This window comes from Haliotis asinina, chromosome 1, assembly GCF_037392515.1.
Source record: "Haliotis asinina isolate JCU_RB_2024 chromosome 1, JCU_Hal_asi_v2, whole genome shotgun sequence".
Lineage (NCBI taxonomy): Eukaryota > Metazoa > Mollusca > Gastropoda > Lepetellida > Haliotidae > Haliotis > Haliotis asinina.
Genome location: NC_090280.1, coordinates 53,809,103 through 53,826,087, shown reverse-complemented (window position 1 = coordinate 53,826,087; position 16,985 = coordinate 53,809,103). Strand labels below are relative to the sequence as shown.

The following is a 16,985-nucleotide window of genomic DNA, read 5'->3' as shown; positions in this document are numbered from 1 at the left end:
TTCGATTATTTACAGACCGCCGCCACATAACTAGAATATTGCTGAGTGCGGCGTAAAACTAAACTGGCTCACTATAAACAGTTGATATGTGTGATCAAACGGTAACAACTGGTGGAAGCCAACTTTGCATGAGCTGGTATAATACATACTGTATTGATTACATTAGTTAGGGATGATAGCTTAAGTGGTCTGCTGCATTATCAATGTTTTATATGCGGATGGGTTGAGGTATCATTGGTCTGTGTTGATTGAAGGCTTGTGTCTTTGGACACTGCTAGTTGCCTCCTAGTGAAGTCACAGAGGGTCTTCAGTAAGATGATTCCATAATTTCATTTGATCATGTGATGGTTATATGGTGAGAGGTGACTGAATTGTGGTCTAATTTGGTGATAGAAGTTAAATATTCATGCATTCTTATCGAGTGGGTCAATGTAAAATCTCATCAAACACCATCCATGACTTCTCTCATGTGTTGGAATCTTGGTTTTTAGATCGTATAATCCTGTACTCGTTGATTTCAAAATGGTCCTGTATGACAATTGTTAGTAAACAGAGTTTGGTAAACTGAAACATGATTTTAAATCCTCCAAACGATCTCTACCTGATCACTTATGTCAATTCAACCCCACTTGATGTCCACTCAACCCCACTTGATGTCTACCCAACCACACATGGTATCCACCCAAATGCACATGATGTCTACCCAATTTCATATCTGCCTGACCACACTTGGTATCCACCCAATCCCACCTGATGTCTACCCAACTCCACTTGGGCATCTTCCCAACCCCACTTGATGTCTACCAACTCATTTGGTATGTGCCCAATCCCACTTGGTATCTACCCAACTCCATTTCAACCCTATTCAGCCAAACTATGTCTGATCCTAACACTGTTGCCATTGATGACCAGCAAGTTCAGAATCCAGATCGTCACCAGGACTATCCGATTATAGTCACTATATCGCTGTGATCATCCGAGTGAGATGTTGTCTTCAGCAAACCAAGTTTGCTGTCAGGGAGCTACTAACGGGATCGGGTGATCAGACTCGCTGACTTGGTTGACACTGTCATTGTATCCTGATAGCGAAGATTGATGCTCATGCTGTTGATCAATGGATTGTATTGTCCAGACTCGATCATTTGTAAACCTACGTGATATAGCTTGAACACTGTTTAGCGTAAAACAACAAAGACACAATACAACTGAATAATGATTAATGACAAATAGAGGTGTTTACAGAACACAACCATCACGTGGCTACCATAATAACATTGAATGCACCTTAAGACAGACCTACTTAGCTGGTAATAAACAACGGCGTTGTTTGTGTCCACCCAGCAGCAAGTAGACTGTCACTGTAGTAGGTGAACACGCCTCAATGTTGGGAACAGGGTCCACGCCCATCTAAACTCTAAAACTGTCTTAAAGCACTGGAGGCACAACCATTGTAGCACTGAGACCGCTTCGTGCAAGTGGCCCCAACTGCCGTTGTACAAAGGACCGTTAGATCTGGGCACACGTGAGAGGTTCTATGACGCGGATCTGAGAGATCTTTCTGATATGTACAGCCTGAGTATGTTCACAGACATAATCGGGAGCAGCACCAGTTACGGTTACAGGTGATGCACACCTTTAAAAGCAGTTCTCAAACAGGCAGCCAGCGCAAGTCCTGAATCGCACTTACTTTGGACATAGTGATGGAGTTATGGTCACCTCAGCGTTATGATCGTTTTATACAACGACACCCCGGAGAGTTGTGTCAAGTGTTTACAGTGCTCGTGTATATCATACACAAACATCACTAAAACAATATCAATGTAGACTGTCAAGAACACTACACTCTCGAGGGCCCCTAAGTGTTTATGGAACCAGTGAGGACTGATTCAACAAAGAATGATTCTTAGCAGAGACGAAAAATCTGGCTGATAGCTCTTTTTTTCCCTGAGTGATAAGTAAATAATAATGAATGATTGCAAACTAGGTTTAACGCCGCTTTTAGTATCCCAGTTTTAGTACACAGAGTCCGTTCAGTATTGGATGGAGCGGTGGGGTAGCGTAATGGTTAAAGCGCTCGCTCGTCACGCCGAAGACGCTTGTGCTATTCCCAGGTGTTCTGTCTCAGGCGTCATTCAGTTTGGTGAAACGCAGTGGTTCTGACAAATAGTGGGGTTCAAATGGTGGGTTTCCCAAGGTGCATAACTCCCAAGGAATTGCAACAACTCTGTCTGAGTCATACATGCCCATACAAGTGCGTGAGCTAAATTTTGTTCAGGTTTGAACAGTATTTCCATTGTATGGTTGTGAGTGGACATGTTGGCAGTTTGAGATTCTACTTTTTAATCTGGTGCACCTCGTGGGAATTCGTGCACAAACAAAATCTGGCTTCGTGCTGAATGTTAACAATGGCTCAATTCAAACTGAAACCTTCTTAAATGATTGAAATGAGAGACAGAGAGAGACAGAACATGAGTAGTGTGTGTGATGATGCATATACTGCTAAACATAATGCTAAACATTCAGTGCTATGATTTGAATACTAGTATACATATAGAACTGAACAGTAACATGGACTCAACGCTCGGCGTCCCTTCAGAGGCCCTTTTCAGACACGGAGTGGTCACTGACCGCGGAGACAGTAGCACGCTGTCCTCTTCACAGATGAATCCCGTTTCCATATCTGCAGATTATTCATACATTAGAAATGTGTTAAAAATAAAGAATAAGAAAATGTATGTATGTATGTATGTATGTATGTATGTATGTATGTATGTATGTATGTATGTATGTATGTATGTATGTATGTACGTACGTGTGTGTGTGTTTTGTGTGTGTGTTTGTGCGTGCGTGCGTGCGTGCGTCTGTGGATGGATGGATGGATGAATGAATGAGTGTGAGTGAGTTTAGTTATACACCGATTTCAGCAATATTCGTCAGGGAACGCCAGCAATGGGCTTCACATATTGTGCCCACGTGGGGAATAGACCCCAAGTCTTTGGTGTGACGATGTGACGAGGGAACGCCTTAGCCTCTAGGCTACCCCACCACCCCGAATGAATGAATGAATGAATGAATGAATGAGTGAGTGATTGATTGAATGAATGAATGAATGAATGAATGAATGAATGAATGAATGAATGAATGAATGAATGAATGCTGGACTCTACAGGGTTGAAGTATCTCGTGAGCTGTCCGGATTTTGGTCTCCCTTACAAAATTAATCGATTGCTTGCTTGACAGGTGAGTAATGAGCCTACACAATTAATGACTTGTGTTTTGCAGGTATGATTAGGTTATGGTTTTTCGTTAGCTAAAATAACTGCTTGAAACAATACTTGTGGGAAACCACTGCCGTCTTACTGACAGGTCTGTATATAGTTACAATGAGTTATACACTCTGTCGGAAGGGTTGAATAATTTATATACATCATACACGAGCAATGCAACCTGACACCACATACTGTTGTATACAGTATTGTAATACCCGCTACAGAAATACACCCAAAGCAAGTCTTACATTCAATAACACATTTCAAGAGGCGTTTACTCCATATTTGATTAATTCGAACGTAGTGTTCACTGCCGACGTTTGTAATACAAAATGAGATTCCGTTTGAAAGGTACATGTTGGAAACGCAGGGTAAAATGAATAATTATTATCTGACCCTTTTTAAGGACGCATTAAGTGAGTGATATAATGGATAGGTTTAGATATTCAGTATATATAATCGCTACGATTCCACGACTCACATGGTACTGCGTGTCATATAGACAGCTAACACAACAGCTATGTCAAGTCCCACTGTCAACTCGGAAATATACAAGGGGGAGTGGCTTTGTAATATACATGTGCGGGTGCCTATGTCATAATTAGGAGACGGCGAGGCGGTGCGTCGCTGTATTGAATGCTGAACTTCAAGACCGTGTGAAACTATTTGTTAGCCGTTGTGGGTCGACTGTGGTTGTCGGGATAACGGTGTAGGTGTGACGACGTCCGTTAGGGTGTGCAGCATCTACGACGGTTGTGAAGAACGTGTTTACGGGAGAATTGGCTCATTTAGGTGATTTGTTATTTAAGAGGTAACTTGGTGGCTGTCTATTGAAATATTGGCGGCAGTTCCTGTATCGACAGTATGGTCAGAGTGTTGCATTGCTGTGGTCAGTCGGTCACTGTGAGCTGAGTGTCATCATTAACCGTTATTTCTTCAAGGAAACAACACCTACTGGTTCTGTGTACTGCCGTGTGTATCATTGGACTGAACAATGCGATCTGAACACTTAAACCGAGCTGATTAGCACCCTTATCAGACACTGACAGTCTGACCCGATCATAGCAATTGTGTAATAATGTGAACGGACCTGTGCGATCTGAACACTTAAACCGACCTCATTTGAAGCATTATCTGACTGACAATCTGAACCGATCACAAAAGTCTGAACCAATTTCTGGGAAGTGAACGAGCTGTTGGAATCTATAACGACTGTTTGAATGTAGGCAGATCAGTGATATCTGAACCGATTATGGGGAGCGATGCCAAATGTTGGGAACTGAATCGATCGTTTGAAGGAGAATCGACGACTTGAATCTGATCCGATTAAACCGATCACAGGAAACTGAGAAGACTGTGGGAAAGTGAACCAGTTGTTTATTCTATAATTGTTGGAATCTGTACAGGTAACCGCAATCTGAACCGATTATGGGGAGTCGAGCCAATAGTTGGAGACTGTACCGATTGTAAGATGGAGAACCAATGGCTGGCATCTGAACCTGAGGTTAGATTCCAGATTGAACCGTTCTGAAACGGTGTATTTTTAATTTGCAATGGTTGTTGGAGTATGACCGTCTTCTTGAAATTGCGCTTTGATCCGAGCACATCGTTGTGGTAAAATCTAATTTTACGCAGACGAGAATATTTCTTGTGTCAAAAATAATTTCGAACAACAGTAGTAGAAACTTCTTGCCACACGAGAAGACAGAAACGATTTTGTCCATTTCAGTCCATTACGTTGTATTTCTGACCGAGATGGATCGCAAGTTACCTTAACTCCGAACTTACACCAGTTTGTTATCTCAGCAACCCAGACCAGTCAAACTTACTAATACCGATACCTGATACCTGCCAGATTGAACACATGGCACGGAAGCACATGTGCATGGTTCGCTGATAATCTAAATGTTTCGGAACAAGAGCCTTTGCGGGAGAGAGATGCTACAAATTGAGATTAATCACAAATCAATTAAGACGTATCATATCATTGTGGAGGAGGCGACTGGCCCAGTGACAACACACGTGTGAGTGATTGTCTCTCGACTGCGTTCAGCCCACGAATCGATTGATGCGATCTACCGTGATCAGCTATCTCCGAACACATCTGGGAGGAAGCGCTACACGAGTTATGTGCTGAGCGAACGTACACTGACTTATTCAACTGAATCCGATTTCCCTTCACGGACAAAGCTTTACATACCTGTGCATATTCATTTGCTGACAGGCAGGTAAATTGTTTATGTGTTTTGACGATGTTTACTTTGACTTAAACATTATGTAACATTTTCTTTTGTAAACAGGTATGTGATGAAGAGAGTCTGTAAGTCAAATCACTGAGGTTTATATGGCAATAGTGAAGGAGGCGAGGGACGCCAAAGGTAACATCTACTCTCGAATCGTATAATCATTTGGACTATAGCAAAATGGACGAGAGGTATCGGAATATCATGGAAAGGAACAGGATGCTTCTAACGAAGAACCTCATCCTCACTGACGACTTCTACGACCTGTTGCTGAAGGAAAAGGTGCTGCCACAGTCAATGATTGCTGATGTCAAGGTAAGTCAGTTGGGTCTCTGACATTAAGTTCGTTTCTAAACAAATGTATTCCGCGGCCTTTTCAAACTCGAGTTCGGGACCAAAGAAACCTGAAGATCCAGATAAGAAGTCTTCAGCAACCCATGCTTGTCGTAGGAGGCGACTAGCGGGATCTTATCCCGTGTGTGTAGATCAATGCTCATGCCGTTGATCACTGATTTGTCCAGTGCAGTTGGAATATTGCTGAGTGTGGCGTAAACCCAACTAACAACCAGTAAAACCAGTAGTTGACATTATGACAAACAACCCACGTCAAAGTGGTACTATTCTACACAAAAAGCTAGGTCATCTATCCTGACTGCCGAGCAAGTTTGCTCTTGCAGTAAGCATATTATTTGCAGTGCAACGCCATTCAAAAGCCGTCATGACATATATCTGTTATTTTTCTAATGCCGTAGCGTGATGTGTTGATTATGAACCCTCGTGTGACGTTGTGTCTGGGACCTTGATATATGACGTCAAGGTGAGAGTCGTTTCTTGGATCATACCTGACGTCGACTTAATTAAGAGTCATTTCTCTGATCAAACATTCGAAATCTTGGTTATGTTCATTCCTTTCATCATATATATGTTCTTACCCCTAATTACACAGGACGCCAAAGTCTAGTGAGCGAGTATGGTTTTATGCCGCTCATAGCAACATTCCAGCGGGACTTGGGACAGCAGAAATGGGCTTCACACATAATACCCATATACGATTCAAACCCGGGTCATCGAACACACTAACCATAAGCATACCTCACCGCCCCTTCAGTGTATGAACCCACTGAACTACCATCATGCATTTTAGTGAGTGAGTGAGTTTAGTTTTACGCCACACTCAGCAATATTCCAGCGAATCTGACCATCCGATCTCGTTAGTCGCCTCTTGCGACAAGCATAGTCGCGTTTTATGACAAGCATGGGTGAAGGCCTATTCTACCTCGGACCTTCACGGGTCTTGTGCATTTTAACATTGATATCCAACTCAGGAAATGTATACACACTCTCAGTATTTGCTTTGTACCCATAACGCGAAGCAGGGCAACATCAAATACCACCTTTTAATGTCCTTTGTCGGCCGAAGCCACATTTCGAAGCCCAAGTCCGCGCTTCCCGGGATGATATAATATCTGTTGTCTATTTCATTCCTACTGTATTATTCCTATCATCCTATCAGCTATAGACATCACAGTAATCCCGTTTCGTAGAAAACTAACTGTACCTAATGCGGCGTGAATATTCGCCTTCGGTGGGAACCAAGCGGGAACAAGAGAATGCTATCATTAAATGTGATCGAGTGTTTATTTAACAACCTATAGTAAATCTAGAACAAAGAAAGGATTCGAGTAGTCACACAATCGCCTGTGTTTGCCATACAAGGGCTATGTAAGCACTGGGGTCATTCCCATGTCAAGGGAGCCATATATTCCGGGTACAGCTATACGTGCGGTCAAGCCGGCGTTGGTGTATAGCAACAGATAGCTTAGTCAACTGCTGACCTTCATGATCACAACGTACTCAAAGCGCCCTACCCCACTCCTCACCCCCACAGACAACCACATTTGTCGTTTCATCCGCCTTCCCCACAACGTAAAACACACTCAAAACGCGCGCGGACACGCTCACACACCCACATTTGTAAATGTAAGAATTTTAAACATGCAGTCATCAAGACAGCGTCTGTGAAGAAGTCTGTTACCATTAGCTGTTTCCGATATTCAGACATGAACTACAATACATGTGCAAAGTAAGTGATCCCTTGCAAGATCAATCTGCAAGCACCATTTTTCAATATGTTTATGCACAATACTACGGACACACACATCCCTACCCCTCACCCCATCCCACTATCTGTCCCTCATAGATATGTACAAAATTGCTGAGCCATCTCCCCTGAACTAAATGGGTGAGCACTTCCCCTTAATATCATCATCATCCCACTAGCCATAAATTATGAAGGGTCCCCAACTGACTTTTTTTTACAGATTTTCTTAGTCTGTTTCCTTTGCCTCTGGAATCGGTTTGACGCTGTTAGTTTAGTGGTTCAACTCTTTTTAGCCATCACTTCTGTCTCCGTCATGGATGAATCAGTAGTCAGTCCTCCGTGACGCCTCAGCGTTCAATGACGTCTGCTAGGAGAGGTTTCCAGTAACGTGTCATCACACCTAAACCAACCAACAAACGCACGCACGCACGCACGCACGCACGCACGCACGCACGCACGCACGCGTTTCTCTGTAGGTTTGCTGAAGACGCTAGCCATGCCATACATCGTTCCGTCTTAAACAGACGTGTCTTCACAAGGTTCTAGACATGGTATCGATAACGGTAGCGGATCTGTAAATCCCTTCATTTGAAGAGGCTCAAGTGCAAGTAATCGGTGTCTACGGTTTCATACTGAAGAGGAACGAACAGGCAGAGTGTCTAACATTTCATAAGGGATTTCCAACCAGAACCTACGGCCAGTAAAGATCGCTGTGGCAGTCTTGCTTTACCAGCCCAATTCCTCGCTAATTATTCACCAGACAGTTCCTTTTCAACAAAAGTCTTCGAATATCTGGTGTATTCGGTGGAGAGATGTTACCAAGAATTGTTGACTTTGTTGACGGAATGACTGGATTTGTTCCCATTCACACTTGGATGGTATGGGTATCTGTCCACCGACAGTACTGAACTTCATTAGATAGAAACATTTTGCTCGATTGAAACCGGAGCAGATGTTGAAAGTAAGATATAGAAAGTACATCTAACTTGCATCACTTAACTTATAAACAAATTTAAATTTTTCTCTTAAATATAATGACATCCGTCGGTTACACCTATTCCCCGTTCCCTTCACCCCAACATACACACACACAAACGGAGAGACATGAAAACACGTGCATGGCCATTCATACACACACAAATACACACACGGACACAAGTGAGACTCACGTGTACACACGAAACGGACAGTCATGCAAACACCTACATAGACATAGACACACACAGAAATTCACACAGAAACACACATACGACGCACCTGTACACACTCTGACACATATGCACCGAAGTACATTGAAACACAGAGACACCCACAGACACATACAGAAACAGAGGCACACGGACATAGAGAATCACACAAGCATACTCACGTACACACATACACGTACACACACACGTACACACACACACGCGTGTACACGGAAGAACAGATACACACGCGCACGCGCACACACGCACACACGCACATGAGCTTTGTTAATCAGATTGTATTTATAGACCTTCGTGTCTTTAAATCACATGTCATTGTAAGCAGCTTATTCATTGCTGAAACCATATATACAAGTCAATATCGGTGGTCCTGACCGCCAGCACGAACACCTGAGCTTCAGATAGTTTAACAAACTATCATTGCTGCTCTGTCCTAAATCAAACAAAATCAATACAACACGAAAACGTCCATTACCATGGCAACAGATCAAAGTTACCTGAAACGGTTCTGATCTTATTGGTGTCTTGTGGGGATGTTTATTAATGAGGTTGCCAAGCAACGAATGCTCCATCCCTGTCGGGGAAACAGATTTACATCGAACGAAGCCCGAGCTATGTACGTGAATATAAAGAATTAGGTCGTAGATTATGTTTTCTGGTATCGGCAGCCGAGGAAATGTTTCCAAGGTGGACATATGTCCTCCCGAGGGGTAAGCGCTGTATTTAGCTTTAAAGTGTGAATGTGTCTTTGATCAAACTTCAGGATTTGTCAATAACTGACGCTGTAAAGGTCGTATTTTCAGTTTAAAATCAGAGATTTCCAATACCCAAAAAGCACCTCTTCCACCAAAGCCCTCAGTCACCCACCCCACCCCGATGCCCAAGAAACAAAAATATGAAAACTTTAACGAAACAAATCCGTTCACATTGATCTCGCAACCATCGCAATGCGTTACTTCAAAAGAGAAGCAAACTAATTAATGGCATGAATGTTGATATGGCAATGGAAATGTGTCATGCTTTCAGATAACTCATTTACTGGTGCATCCATAGCAACACAGGCTGGGTTTACTCTGAATATATATAGGCCGGACACCGTATCGCTCAGTGTACAATCAGTTTGGTTAGTGCAGGATTAATCCACTGGTTATCTCTTTGAACATTCGTTTCCTGGGGCAAGCATACGTATCATTAGCATCAGCGTGTGTGATCATCTGGAGTAGCCCTTGGCGGACATGCACCCTGGTATTGATGAATATATACATCACTGCTTGGCAGTCGTCACTAACAAACGCTGGTGGATGTATACATCGCCACTCAGGGGTACTGGCTAATATACTGTAAACCGGAAATATTTTGCTTCGGTTTTTATTTCGAGAATTTTGCGTACAAAATACTCGGCGCATTAATATAAATGCCAGTCAACCAGATGCATTCACTTGTTATAAAATGATTTCCCAAATGATACGTATGGTCGTCAATTTCCCGATATCAGTGGTTTTCCACTCGGTAACTGGATACAACAGGAAAATATATACTTCAGTTTTGGAAGCTTTGTACCAACAACATGCAAGGCATCGTTTAATTTCCTGTATCGTTCGAAAACTCTGAACATCAACAATGTCACCGTACCCTTGCAAAGAGTACTTTCGTAGTTGTAAGAATAGATGTCATTGGACAAAGATTAGTTTCTAATTACGCCTTTTTGCCTCAGCCTCAGACAGCCAATCATATTACAGCAATGGGTACAGGTCCTGGTAAATAATGACAACTTTAGATTCAGATGAAGATTTGGGTAAAATCATGCTATTCTGAACGTTTTGCGTAAAAGCATCAGCACCTGTAGGATATTATGGAAGTACATAAACGTATCTTGTGACAAAAACGTTTCTTGCATATATTTTAGCATTAAACAGAGCGTGAGGGTCCGAGCATACATCACCACTCATAGACAATGGCAGATATATACGCACCTCTCTACAGCAGGGTCTAGACTTTCGATGCTGTCTTAGCGCTAAGATAGTCGTAAGTGCCATACCTTACCATTACCTTACGAGTATCTTAATAATAACGAGTATCTAAGATAGCTTCGAAAATCTAGGTCCAGGTGTCTCAGAAATGGATGCTGTAGCAACCCCGGCAGCACCCCTATCCCAAAGAACATCCTGGTCTTACAATGAGCAGTTGTATTCTACTGTTTTCATGTTCCTTAGTAATTATCAGCGCAATTAAAATGAAACAAATATTGTACAATGACATCGTCAATGACGAAAGCTGTAGAATCTAGTAACTTATACAACACCAGGTTACATTAGCTCAGTGCATGTATCAACAAACATTACAAGCCCATACAATAAACGTTCCGTGTACTTATGGCCTCGTCAAAGCATGCCGAACACATTAACGTAGGTAAATCGGCATTTCAGTTTTCACGAGCCAGACTAAAATTCCCTAAGCCTTGTTTAATAGGCTTAGATTGCTTGTTTAATAGGGAGCACCGACCATTCACCACACTGATCAGCTCTTCAGCCAGCTGCTTTAAATCCTCAGAACAAGCAGCACTGAACGGCCAGACATACTGGAACACATTACAAATCACACTGAACACGTCTGAAGTTTAGCTGGAAACACGATCCCCGCAGTTAACCGGACTGGGTATTAAGCTTCAGTGCGGGTACGCAAAATCACTCTGTACCTATTGTACAGGTATGTTCAATAGTCACCTATGTGCGGTAATTATTTGACAGCGAGCTGACAGGTAGGTGTGTGTATTAGAAAGCGATTGGCAAACAGGTGTATTGTACGGGAACCACAACACCAGCAGAAGGGATTTTAACATAATGCAAGAGACTTCATTAGGCCATGCGTGTTTCATTCTGACACGATCGTGATCCGTGCTATTGTCGAGGTATAATCAACAGGACACTGCAGTGCTGAATGAGACGAGTGGGAAATGCCAGCTTGAATAAAATCAATTCTGGCGTCTGAACAATACCGTAAGAAAAGAGGACTAACAGTTATATATCATACTGCATGCGTATATAGGATGATTGGTTGTTATTTCTACTATAAACAGCCATGCCAATCTCTGAAATATGTCCGGGTACTGAAGCTCACCTTGCATGCAAAATGAGTGTGAGATGGGTTTGAACAGTTTTTAATGTTTGAGGAAAGATTGAAATATTAATCCAGGCTGTAGAGGACTACACAGATTTTGCTGTCACGTGTCATGCTGATAGTTGTAGCGTTGTTTGGAGTTGAGTGAATATGACAGTTCAGTTTCACGACGCTATTAGCTATACTCGAGAACTTTCACTGCGGGGGACACATTGTTCGATGTGGGGAATCGATCCCCGGTCTCGAACTTGACTGCATATGTTTTACTGCAGGAGACCATTCCCATCGTCCTGCTGTTGTTGTATTGGCCATGTCAACTCATGTCCTAAAGTGAAAAACAGTGTTTTGAACTAAGTACTGACAGATATATTTTCTTTCATTCAACAGGAAGCCGGACTGAGCCGCGAGGAGAGAGCAGAGAAGTTGATGAGTGCTCTGCAACTGAGAACCAGTGCTGCTTTCAGGCGCTTTCGGCGAGTTTTGCTAGGCACCGGCCACTGCTTCCTGGCCGATGTGATGTGGGATGAAGGTTAGTGTTGCCTGTCAACGGCCTGTTTCCTGGCTACTGTGATATGGGATGAATGTTAATGTTGCTGTCCAGTGGCCACTAGCTGTTTCCTGGCCGATGTGATGTGGGATGAAGGTTAACGTTGCTAGGCTACTGCCGCTGTTACCTCTCCGATGTGATGTGGGATGAAGGTTAGTGTTGCTAGGCAACGGCCGCTGTTTCCAGGCCGATGTCATGTGGGATGAAGGTTAGTGTTGCCAGGCAGCGATCACTGTTTGCTTGCCGATATGATGCGGGATGAAGTGAGGTGTTCCTAGGCAACGGCCATTGTTTCCAGGCCGATGTGAAGTACGTGGTATAAAAGTGATACCTTGCTGATATCATCTACGGGGGTTGATATTGATAAGGCCCTTAGGACAATATGAGGAACGCATGAATAACACACGACACACCACGTATATCTGCTGAAACACTACCACGACCTGACGACATCTTATATCGATGATTTGGTTCGTTAATGTCTAGACCTCTTGTGGTAACAATGTTACTGTAAATCAACACGACACTGTCATTGATTTCAGAGTCCAGTTACTCGGATATGGAAGAAACAATCACGAATCGGTTTCCCGCCATCTTGGAGAGAATACCAGACGACATCCGGAAGAAGTTGATCACGTGCCTGGACAGCATGGTGAAAACGCTAGCATGTTGTTTCGACTGTGAACGTATAGATTTAGTTACACAGTAGTATTTTGTTTCACACAAATATATACTCCATTACTTTTGAAACGCATCACTTTCATTAAATGATTCTTACCGAAAACTATTGTACTGCTTGTTACAGTCAGTATGATAACATTTGCAGTACTTAAATTGCATAGATGCCCCACAGTCTCAACGATTCGTATGACACATTGGTGATACGTTTCCATAGCTAAGAATATGTTAGGTAACACATAAAGAAAGGAAAGGTCAGTGGCGAGCTCAAACAAGAACTCAAGAATGTCTTACTTTGTCACTGGATACGATCTGAAGGTTATAGAACACGTGCCAGTCAGTCATCAGACTGAAAGAATAATGATACAACACTTTTTCATTTTGCCACTAATGTGACAGTCGAAACCTAATGACAACGTATTTTCTGGTGTCCTTTACCAATTACGCACTGTAGGCGTATGGGTTACTGTCTCTTGGCTCCATGCGTCTCGTTTGTTAGGTTGTTACAGTCATAATTGACACCCACTCCCTGTGTAAATTTGTCGTGTTTCAGCAAACGACATGCGTTGCCCACCTTACGTATGTTTCTTTGGAGCGTCTGAAAGTACTGTAACGTTGTTGCGGAATAGCCCAGTAGGTTCACTACTACAACAATGAAGCCCGGGTTCGATTCCCTACCAGGCTTCAGTATAAGTGGCCTATAATGAATTTAATTTTCAGTCGTGTTGAAAAAAGCGTTCACCCAACAATATTGCATGGGTTTCAAGTTTGCAGCCTTTCAAAGTTTGCAGCATTTTCATCCTGACATCGTTTGAATGCTTTTGGTGAAACATAATGTTTATTTTCTTCTGCCTGGGAGCTAATGTAGACTACGTAACCCAGTGGAATCTTTCATGTTATCCATCCATCCATCAATTGACTGACTGATTGATTGAATGAATGAATTTCATCCGGTATGAGTTGATCCAAACTATACCATTTATGACTGTGACAGACCAGAAATGTTTTTGTTTTAATGGAACATTAGGGGTCGACTTAAACCTATGGCCGGTTCGTGTAACCGGGTTCTTGACTCTTCAGTAACCCATGCTTGTCGTGAGAGGTTACTAACGAGATCGGATGGTCAGGCTCACTGACTTGGTTTCCACGTCATCGTGCTCATTATGTTAATCACTAGGTTGCCTGGTCCAGAATCGATTATTTACAAACCGCTGCTGATCCTGTGACCCTGTGTGGGTATGACTGACGGTGTCCATTATCTTGACGTTTCTTTAAAGCCAGGGTTTAAACCTACACATACATTGGGTGTGGTTATGTTTGAGGCCTCATACAAACACATAACATACATGTTGAAAACAGAACACTTATCTCATGACATCAACTTTCCACAGATTTGTTTCAGAAAATATGTAACATTTATAATGTTAAAAGGTCGTGTATGCTAATCAAGTGAACTTTAGTCATCAAAATATCTAGTGTAGTGTTGGGCCTTTACTGTGAGGTAAACTTTATTCTGATAGAGACAACAAAGGTAAGCCTTTCACAAGACCAAGCACCCATAGTCGGGAAAACCACTGCCACGCATGGGCATATAAAATCTACAGTACAAACACGTAGCCAATGGAAGAATAATTGGAAACCCATGTTCTTTTTAGCGTTTGCCTTTAAACATTAACGCTGAATCTGCAGGTTCGAGAGAAGACGCTGGTGACGTCATGGCAGGCAGCGACGGGTGATCGTCTGGAAGTCATCAAAACCAGAGCAGCCGACTTGAAGCATGAGAGACACCTCCGTGAAACAATCCAAACAATGCATTCTCAGGTACTCTTCATTGTGTCAATCTTCAGGTCAGGGTCATTTGGTACGCATTACGGTGTCCAAGGTGACCGTCATGTGTGGGGTTACACTTTCTGCAGGCGTTATCCACGGATGTGAGACGACAGCCAATTACATGTTGTAAAACATACTATGTAGACATTCAGTTCAGAATTTAAACCTTTTCCTGAACGTGTGTTGATGGTAACACATTTTTTCAGTGTGACTGCTCTGTTGACAATCATAGTTTCTCTTCCAGGTTGCACAGCTCCAGTCAGAGTTAAAGGGTAAAGACGAACAACTTCGAAGTTTAACGATTGAAGTGCAGAGTCTCAATAAAGAGCTAGAGCGCCTTAGATTTGAGCATCTGACAGACATCGAAAAACAAGCCAACTTTAACACCGCCAATAGTAAGACCATCATTCGCCTCAAGGAAAGATTTGATATGCTCAATACCAACATTGCAGGAATCAATCATCAGCTGAGGTCATTTCTAGGAGACGAATCAGAAAGTTGCGAGGGTGATCCTGACAATGTCAAGGTCACTCTTCTAGAACGGAACTTAAAGAAGGTTCTTCAGCTCGCGAACGTTGGGCGTGAGAACGCTTTGTCTGCTTCCAACGAGAAGGAGGCAGTGTGTGCTCTGCTTGGAGTAAAGAAATCAAAATACTGTGACAAGTCACTGACAGATATTGTCAAAGGCCACCTTCAGAAGGAGGACAAGTCCAAGAATAATCTTTTGTCGGAAATACAGAAGCTCAGTGACGTGCTGACTCGAGAAACTCCAACACTATCTGATCACAAGCCAAACCAGCAGTCTGTGAGAACCGATCTCCGTTTCATGGCAATGCAGGTCGCAATGGTCCATGCCCAGATTGAGCATCTCTACAAGAAGATGGTCTGGAAAGATGCCGAGATCGACTCTCTCCGACAAGAGATTCAGGCTCTAAGGAAGAACCTCTCCAACGTAAAGACTAGGACCAGATCCAGGGTGTCAAGCCCTGACATGACCAGGGAGATGAAGATAGCTTATGCTCATGTTAATGACTACCTCCGAGAAGACAAGATGGAGCTGGTGAGCCCGCCCGAAGCCATTCCTACACGCAGAGTTATCAGAATGAAGCCAGGAGGAAGCAAGCCTAGCTCTCAGGGCGGGCCTCGGCGGCAGATCAGCATGCCGCTAGTCAGGGATTACGACGTTCCGCCCACAGAAGTCTAATTAGCCAGAGATTATGATAAACGACACAGAAGCCAAGCCAAAACAAGTCTAGTTAACTCAAGGAATATGCCTCTGGTAGGATGTAACCCCAACAGAAGTCATGCTTGACAGAAAATTTGATGCTCTTAGTACAGAAGTCAAGCTAGTCAATGAACACGATATATATGTATTAGGCTAGTCAGGAGACATTACGATAAGACCAAAGAACCATGCCAAAGTTAAAAACCGTAACTCCATTGTACAATGTACATACCACAGTGACTCTGCTGATATTCCCACTATGCCATGGTACCCTCCAGTTCTTCGTGTAGATCACAGAATGCTAATAAATCAGTATTTCCATTTTGTTTTCTTGAGTAAAATTGATGATTCTTAGATATATTCGAAATGTGTTAATCCCACCAGGGGTTCAAAATCTAAGGAAAACGTTTCTTTCCAGAGGTATTAATGTTGGTATCCCGCTAAAAGCAGTGCATTCACTCACTCATTGACATGATGAACAACAAACCTTCATATAGATACTTCAACTCACCAAACAGGAAGTCACTCCAATATGGCTTGTCTGATAATATGTAGCCGTAAATTGTGTTAGTGTATTAAAGTGCACTTACACTACACCAAACTCCATTCACAAAGTGTCCTTAGCTGCACAAACAAAATAAACTCACTGCAATGTTATTGGCTGGTTTTGGGTGGGTGCTCACAAGTTGTAGAAGTTTAAACAAATAGGTTTAAAGTCTCTCTTACAAATGGAAATGGATATGGAAGAAGTAACGGGTTCCATGAAA

The 16,985-nt window shown here is 42.7% G+C and overlaps 1 protein-coding gene across 1 annotated transcript; it reads left to right on the top strand.

Annotated features, from left to right (window-relative positions):
• Positions 1–3,964: 3,964 nt before the first annotated feature.
• On the top strand, positions 3,965–16,542 carry LOC137280894 (restin homolog). The gene is made up of 5 exons (XM_067812086.1): positions 3,965–5,827; positions 12,326–12,467; positions 13,028–13,137; positions 14,853–14,984; positions 15,238–16,542. Exons 1-5 carry the CDS (start codon positions 5,693–5,695, stop codon positions 16,195–16,197), a joined length of 1,479 nt encoding a protein of 492 aa, XP_067668187.1. The 5' UTR covers positions 3,965–5,692; the 3' UTR covers positions 16,198–16,542.
• The last annotated feature ends 443 nt before the right edge of the window (positions 16,543–16,985 follow it).